This window comes from Solenopsis invicta, chromosome 4 (genome assembly GCF_016802725.1).
Source record: "Solenopsis invicta isolate M01_SB chromosome 4, UNIL_Sinv_3.0, whole genome shotgun sequence".
Classification (NCBI taxonomy): domain Eukaryota; kingdom Metazoa; phylum Arthropoda; class Insecta; order Hymenoptera; family Formicidae; genus Solenopsis; species Solenopsis invicta.
The window spans coordinates 27,700,615-27,709,146 of NC_052667.1; the positions used below are offsets into that span (position 1 = coordinate 27,700,615).

The 8,532-nt window shown below is 38.8% G+C and overlaps 1 protein-coding gene across 5 annotated transcripts in view; it reads left to right on the top strand.

The window, feature by feature from the left end:
* The window catches only part of LOC105196377, a 62,798-nt gene extending 54,657 nt beyond the window's left edge, over positions 1-8,141 (top strand). For 4 of the 5 annotated variants that reach the window (XM_011162299.3, XM_011162300.2, XM_011162298.2 and 1 more), the window contains 3 exons: positions 2,504-2,867; positions 4,126-4,490; positions 5,272-8,141. In XM_011162299.3, coding sequence (XP_011160601.1) covers positions 2,504-2,867; positions 4,126-4,490; positions 5,272-6,203 — 1,661 coding nt within the window. In that variant the 3' untranslated portion in view covers positions 6,204-8,141. The remainder of the gene's footprint in view (positions 1-2,503; positions 2,868-4,125; positions 4,491-5,271) is intronic. The other variant, XM_011162301.3, reaches the window with a different exon arrangement.
* The last annotated feature ends 391 nt before the right edge of the window (positions 8,142-8,532 follow it).

Genomic DNA, 8,532 nt, shown 5'->3' on the forward strand with positions numbered 1-8,532 from the left:
GCTGTCGTTTGGATTATTTGATAATTGTCAGATTATATATATATTATGATGATAGAGATATCAAGGGAGTGTTTGCAGCGCAGTGACGTTTCTTAGCCGCCTCTGATTTACAGATGTACTTTCTCTTGCGAAGATCGTAGTTATCACTTGCATACACATTTCACAATTGTTTGATCGCGCGCGCGTAATGATCATAGAGATATTGAGCGCTCATAATACATCTTAAACGTTTTATTATTGTATCTTAGACGCGCCTATTACTCGATGTTACACTCTTCACTCTTTTATAAACGTGATCAATTGCCTTCTTATCGCCTTAACGTGTTTTGACACGCAAAGAACTAACATCTAATAAACATATATAATCCTTTGCCTGCCTAAGCCTGAGCTGCAATCGGCACAGTTGCGACAATCTATCGCATGACTCTTCGCGAAGTATTTGAATCTATTTGATTACAATGGACAAAGCAATGGATTAGAATGGACTTAAACATTTTCGAATCTCGACACTAAAATATTTAGTCCGATACATTCAACTAAGTATCGAGTTGGTTTAATTAATCCTTGATAAAAAAATGTTAATGATTGGCATGCATAAATTGTAAATATATACCTTTTTTGTGCTACTGCGTATACATTTTTTTATGCAACTGAATAATTGCTAATCATCTCAATGTTAGTTAAACGTGTCTAAGTATTTTAATTTCTCAACGAATTTTTTAAATTCTTTTAAATAATAAAAATTCTTTGACTAATCGATTAGATAAAATTAAAAACAAAACACTTGATTTATTTGCGAAAAATTAATTCTAAAACTGTAAATTTCTAGTAATTTATTGCTTAAGTTAAGATAGAATGTGCGACCCCCAAACGTTCAAGTTAATTTCTTGAATGTTATGTTTTAACATTTTGTAGTCTTTGTTTTTTGTGTGATATACATCGTTATCGAGTCGTCCCGTATATAAAATCAATCTGTGACGCCACTAGATTGCGTGTATAACGTGCTATTTGCATAATGACCAATCTAAAATGTCGCTTGCGACGCATAAAGCTTTTTTTTACCGTCCTAGAAAGTCGGCTCTTCGCCGGGAATTATTATCTTAGGTTCATCGATACCGTATGACGTAGCGATCGAAGATCTGTGACATTTATAATTATTTGCAGAATTTATTGATATTTACATGCCTTGTGGGGCTTCAGTTGAATTCAATTTGTAATTATAGAGAAGAATTATAAAGAACTCCGCGGCAAGTTTTGTGTGACGTTCGTAGCTCTCGACGTCAGCTGGTCATGATGGAATCAACGCGAAGAAAAATCTTGTTTCAGAATAATCTTCAGTTACTCATACACGGAAAGAATGGTTTTGCTAAAATATCTAAAAATTTAGTTGTGGATACAGATTTGAAAAAAAATTTTATTAGGCTATCAAAATAATTAGGACTCTCAAACTGAATTAATAATAAAATGTAAAAATTTTTTAATAGTGAACATTGGTCACAATTATTTTAATAGTTCAATAAAATTATTTTTAAGTCTATATGCAGCTAAATATTTAGATTCTTGAACAAAATCATTCTTTCCGTGTATTGGAATTTAATTCGTTCAATTGCTTGTACTGGAATTTGTGTCTCATGAATTAGAGAGGCGAACACGATATCGACTACATTTTTATCGATAAGCAAGCACACGTGCTGCACTGTTTTATATCACTTCGAGTGATTTTGAAATTTTTTTTTCGAGTTTTTTTCGCAAATAACAGGTCAAGAGACACTAGCGTGCACCTGTCCCAAGTCGCCCCCCCCTCTCTCATTTTTCCTTTTTCTCGCTTAACCTGCACCATTCTACCTTCGTCTACCCTCTCTTTTTCTCGCTCCTCTATTTCTCTCGTCGGCTTGGCTCGCTCTCGAGCTCTAAGTAACTGTACTTGCGTTTCCTGTAGCTCTAAATTGGTAAGCCGATCCAAGGCAGCGCGTAGCGGCGAATCGAACTGTATCGAAAGTCAGGAGTATGCCCCGGAGTACATGGAACGGCGCTATCTCACCCGCACTTATGTACATGCCGAAGTATACGTACTCGCACGCTCGAGCGCAGCTGGGATGTCGTAATAGGTATACGTATAGGTATGCGCTCATGCAAGATCTGTCCTAAAGTGACATACTTCGCTGAACCGCGCGGCATACCTTTCGTCGTGTCGTGCGAGAAGCGGCATTTCAGCGGCATTTCTGAGCGTTTGATTATGCGTCAATGTCCATAATGAACCCATAGAAAGTACCGCGCAGGAGACATCGGCATAGCGTGACGTTACTTTCGACGGCGCGCGACGCGGTCCGAATAATCCTCTTCGTCGTGCTCCCTGAAATTACATGTCGTTTCGCGAGGGATCAGGAGGAAAAAAACATAAACGCTAAACTGCAAGGAGCGCGCGTTTCCAAGTTTCCAGCAATACCTCCAGCTTCTACAAGTTCTGAGATTAATTCAGACCAATTGTTGACGTTTGTCACAGGTGAAGGCTGCGTCGAGAAGCCCGTGTCGACCCTGTGGCGGAACTACGTAACCAGCAGCAGGCCCGACGTCTCCATGAGGTTGACAGTGACGAACGGCGGCTTGACCGCGACCACCAAGGACCACGGCCTGACCGAGTATTGGGCCCACCGTGTGACTTATTGCACGGCCCCGGCCTCTCATCCGCGGCTCTTCGTCTGGGTGTATCGACACGAGGGCCGCAGGCTGAGGCCCGAATTGAGGTGTCACGCGGCCCTGTGCAGCAAGGAGTCTACCGCAAGAAGGCTCGCCTCGATCTTGAATACCAGGCTGCAGCAGGCGCTCATGGAATTCCGCCGGGACAAGGTCTCCAGGCAAAACGCCAGGTGAGAAGCAGCGGTATCACGCCACTAAAAGTAAACTGAGACTTGAACGAGCCGAGAGGAAAGTAGCGCTATTTCAGTGGCGCGCCCATTTAATTTGTTGCAAAGAGTTTCAGCAAAGTCAGACGTTTAGAGACGAATTAAGAATGCAAATCTTAGTTTTCTCTTATTTCTCGACAACGAATGGATAAACATAAACGAGAGTTTGCGAGAGATCGTGATATTAGCGGAAATTATTAACGAGTATTATCCAAGATTGGCAAACAATTAGTGGAAATTGGCAGATCCGGGCGACGGCCGGGATTACCCTTGCAGAAGAAATTGGCGAATGTTTTGAGTAATATATTACTTAAATTACATCAGCATTCGAATCTTTCTTTTTTATCGATTTTAATTACTTGAAAATGGTCTAAATCTGCATATCTTTATGACGCATCTATTTTCTGTCATCAGCGGCTCGTTAAAATTCAATTCGCCACGATTAATCGCGCACGGCACAATTTCTCAAATGTAGAATCCTTTGAGAGTTTCCGTTAGACTCATTTCAATGTCGGGCAGCGGCGCGCACCATCGCACATTCCTCGCATTTTTATCGTTCCCTCGTTCGTTACGTCGACCATACAGGTGCTCGCCTCCCCCTGCTTTAATCGGGAGAAAAGAGAAATTTTCCATCTTCGTTCCTGAAGGGGGCATGCGCGCGGTTACGCACGCTCGTGCATCCACTGTGGAAGTCACGATTCCGGTCACGATTGTAGATCGTTATGTGCGCGATCGAGTCACGATTCAGGACGGGAAGCGATCGCCGCTCGACGATGTGCATTCGGGTCAGTGTTTCCAAGTCGCGGGTCAAACATGTACTCTAGCATTCCCGCTGGGATTGCGCTAATACGTCTAATTCGCCATTTTCTTTGTCGCATCTTTGTCGGAAATTTCTTTGGCTAGAAAAATTAAGGAACAAACGAAAGAAATTTATCGAGTTAACAAGTTAATATTTATTATTTCATAAATTATAATATTTTATGATTTTCCGTCCAACGTAAAAATCAACAAAAAGTAACGTCTCGCAAACAAATCGTAAAATTACAGCGGATAGGATAATTAAAAATTTTTTTTACTTGTATTAAATTTTCATTAAATTATTGCCTTAAAAGGAGGAGTAACTTTTATTTTGGAATTGGTAGTTAAAAAAGAGTATACGTTGTTGCTTAATTACATACAGTACATTTTATTAAATAGCATAATTTAACATGAATCGTTACAGATTATCTCTGGCGAACGCGTTGTACGACAATCCGTCGTTGCCGCGTAGAAAGCTGCTTCTAAGCACCGGCGGCCAGAACTATCGGCCGCCCTTGGAGAGGTCGAAGAGCGCTCCTAAGCTGTCGGCGATCGAGGAGGACACGGTCGCCGAGGAGATGGAGCAAAAGAGGCTGCTGGAGGAACTGCGTTCCTTTGAAAACGTGGCACGTAGCTGGGAAGACCAGGACGGTTGGACGATAGCCAGACTGCTGGACGCCCTGAATCGCGAATCCGACGAAAACGGTAGCATCTCCAGCGGATGCGAAACCGCCAGTACTGCGACCAGCGAGGAGAGAACCACCGGACCGGAGGAGCATCTCGCGCAGAGTGAGTATTGTTCTCAAATTATTGCATATTGCGATCGTACCAGGAATTCGAAATTTGAAGCAGAGTTTCGAATTATTCCTGCGCAATTACTACCGCGCTTGATTCGCATTTGCCGTTTAATTCTTTAACTTTATTTGTAAATTTTGCGAGTCCGTTTTGTTGTTTCCAAAGTTTCGAAATCTTCTTTAAACGCACCTTGTTGTAAATGCGTCCCTTTTTATGTAAACAATGTTTTTAAAATTTTTCTCAATTTTTTTGAATTATTACGAGATATTGTGTGAAGATAGTTACATAAACATAATGGTTGCTACTAGTTTTTATGTCACCTTGTGATATAATTAAAATAGATAAAAATATAATCTTATTCCGATTGACGCAAATTTTTTGACGCTACAATATTTTAACGTTAGATAAGCAGTTAATTACTTGGCGTCGTCGATAGGCTTGATAAACTTATAACTGACTGTACTTATATCATAGTTTCCTTTCCTTATATCCTGTTTTCGATAGCTTTTATTTAATATTAGCTGTTGAGATATCTAATTTTTTTATTTAACATATCTCTGTCTTCATACAATTTTTTATTTTATAAAAACAGAGATATGTATGAGAAAGACAGAGAGACATATAATTGATAGGAGTTTCGGTGTTTGCATAATTGTGTCGAAAGGGCAGTTGCTCCAACAAGTCGTACTAGTTGGCGCGTGAAGTTATAATGTCACATATAAAGTTGTAATGTCACTTCTTGATAAGTTGCTTACCTTTGAAATACGTTTTCTAGATCAAAATGATCAGCGTGGGTCGATTAAAAGGGTTATCTTCTCGGACGAACGAGTCGGCAGGGGGCCAGGTCCACGACGAAACTCTGAAGGTTCACCGCACTTCATGACGTGCACCGGCAGTCCCCGTTTTAATCCTATTAATTCCGTGAAGAGGTTTCCTTTAAGCGAAGAGGAAGAATCGATGGAAGAGGAAGAAGAGGAAATGGAAGACACTGCTTCAAACATGTTCAACTTCGAAGATGTCGAGGATCTCGACGACGTGATAGATTACCGGCCGAGGGGAGAGGTGATGAACAGGATTGAAGATCCACAGAAAAGGGAAAGGCGAGCGAACGAGAAGTATCCTGGCAGAATAAGTCATGAATTTCTGCAAAACGAGGAGACTTCATTCCTAACTCTGGATTCTCTCGATGAGGAGGCCGACAGCGATGAGAGTGGTTACGTGGAGGCACCACCAAAGTCTTTACTGGGTCAAGACGACAAGAAGGAAGACGAAGAAGAAAGCGAACATCCGCGATTAGAGTCATTTACGAATAAAAGAGAAGACAAGTCGGAATCAATGTGTAGGACTGACGGAAGTGAGAGTCAGAGGACGAAACATGAAGATTCTAAAATAGACAAGCAAGAGGAGAAAAAAACAGAGAAGAAAGATTCTTTATTGGTAATCAGCGATAATCGAAAAATGAAGGAGAGAGAAAGGGAGAGAGTGGACTTTAAGTATCCTATTTCAGATACTATCAGGAAGTTAGCTAGCGCGTCACTAAGGAGTTCCAAATCTTTCGAGATGACGAGCAACAGTTGCATGAACGTCCTAAATAATTTCAAAACTTCCAAGTCATTCGACAGCGTGAAGAACGACGAGATTACCGTGGATTCGCCAAGTCTTCACCAAAGGAAGCAATTGTTGGCACAACGCGGTGTCATGGTTTAAAAGTCCCTTTCGAGTTGAGTATTTTTCCGATTCTATTATGAATTGAATGGAAATCAATGGACAAATATTTGTCTGTCAGTAAGTTATTACAAATTATTAAGAATATGTTTTATGAAAATATATCAAGTCTACCAATAAAAACGCAAAATTAATGTACAAGCTCAAATGTACCTAATTGATAGGTTTATCAAGTTGTATCAATTATTTCATTTCAGTCAACCAAAAATAAGGTTTTGTTGCAAATATTTGCCCTGGAGTCATTTTTCTTAGTGCAAACTAGACTAAAAATCTATTTAAATAATATCGAAACAACAATTCAGTTATTGTTCAAGATATCATTTAAATGATTTACGCTAGACTTTGAAAAATCTAGCTTTTGCTTTAATCTTTGAGTGCAAGTTTTCACTCATTTCATTTTCATACTATCATCGATTTAAACACTTGGGTCGAAATTCGACTTAAGCGCAATATTCTAAGGGATGCCGTCTCTCTAGTTTGGTGGTTTTTCGTGTTTAAAGCTCGCGACCTCGCAGAAAAAACATGCTAAGATTGATTAAAAAGCCGTTTAGCTAGAAATTAAATTTGATACATAAAATAATTAAGTCGGGTTATGGTAAAATAATCACTAATAATAATTTCCAGATAAATTATGACAACTTATTGTTTCATTTTTTTTAATAACACGATTAAAAGGATATTCTGTTTATTTTCTTACTCTTTTATCACGCAAAGCTCCCATTTCTGGCATTACAACTACAGGTTGACAAAGAAAATATATTTATATACACCTATATGTACAAGGCAGATATGAATATCTTGAAGCTGAATCTTTGATAACCGTATTCAGATGTAGTTGCAAAATAAAAACATCCTGCTCGGTAGAATGGGTTTTATCAAACAGTGTAGGCAATTGGTAGAATTGGAATAAAATCAACTCGTAAAAGCGTAGAAATTATAGTCTTGTCCAAATGCAATGAACTGGCTAATTTAGCAATATGATTTTTCGTTGATATTATTCGTTGAATCCTGTAAGATGTCGACAGTGTCTTGTTAATTAATTAATGTTAATATCGTGCGATAAATAAATTATTTAGTGACGAGTCGACGAAGTTAAGTTTGAATTTTGTGAAATAGGAAGTGTCTATCTCTCGAAGACGGTATAGTTAAGCAAGATTAAGTGACTACGCTTGTAAATATGACTTTTCGCGAAGTGAAAATAGACAATATATCATTGTTCGTAATATTATTATTATTATTACGAATAAGAATTCAAATGAACGGATACTGTAGAATATGACTTTGCTTCTCATTGCGTTTTATTATCCGGGAATTTGCAACTCATTTTAATGCAAATCGTCCTGAGAACAATCAAACCATCCTACAAATACCATACGTCATCACGTTCAATAATATGTTTGTTTGATTATTAGGTCTACCGCTTTAATGTGACGTCAAAGTTATTTAAATTTACGCGACGCATCATCATTCATTCATTACTTTATTATAAAGGCTTCATTACTCGCGGTAATTTGTTAGATCAGAAACAAGTGTCGCCTTTCCTTTTTTTCTACCGATCGATTATCACGAGAGAGAAACAGTTTAATGCATAGTCAAATATACTTCGCGCGACAATAATATGTGCGCGTTATTTGATCGGTCTGTTACGATAGAATTCGAACATTCCGTTGAAAGCCGAGCCTCAGTAATAGTACACGTTATCGGTAATGACGACGTTTACTCGCATATAATATAACTTGCGTCATCGATGAGACGTCAGGACGAGTATTCCGAGAATCGAGCATGCCCGTCGAGGATTTCGCCGCCGACGCGAAATTCGAGACGCATATTGTGCCAGATTACGGCCGGAGTCTATCGCGACGATCGTTGTGTACGAAAGAGAAATGGTGTACCAATAAAATAAAGGAAAACTCGAAGGCGCCCGAAGTTTTCTAAATCCGTTCCTCTTTACTCCCTGACCCATGAACTTTAGAGTCGTCTCTCGTATCAGCGGATAAAATTGCATCTGGCAGTTCGTGATCAAGACGAGTCAACCGATAATTACGGATAGCGAATGCTCACGGTAGAAAAGCAAATCATGACTTTTAAGGCCGTCTTAGAAACAAGAATTTAGGTCAGAAACGTATGTCCATGATCTTGGTCGATTTTTTACCATTGTTTATATTATTTTTTAGAATAAAAAAAAGCATGCATATATATAAGCAAATATTTATAAAAGTAAATTTATATGAAATAAGTATATACAAATATAAAAAAATTGTTTTTATATCTATGTAAACTATATATATTAAGTTTTTTGTATTTATGTCGA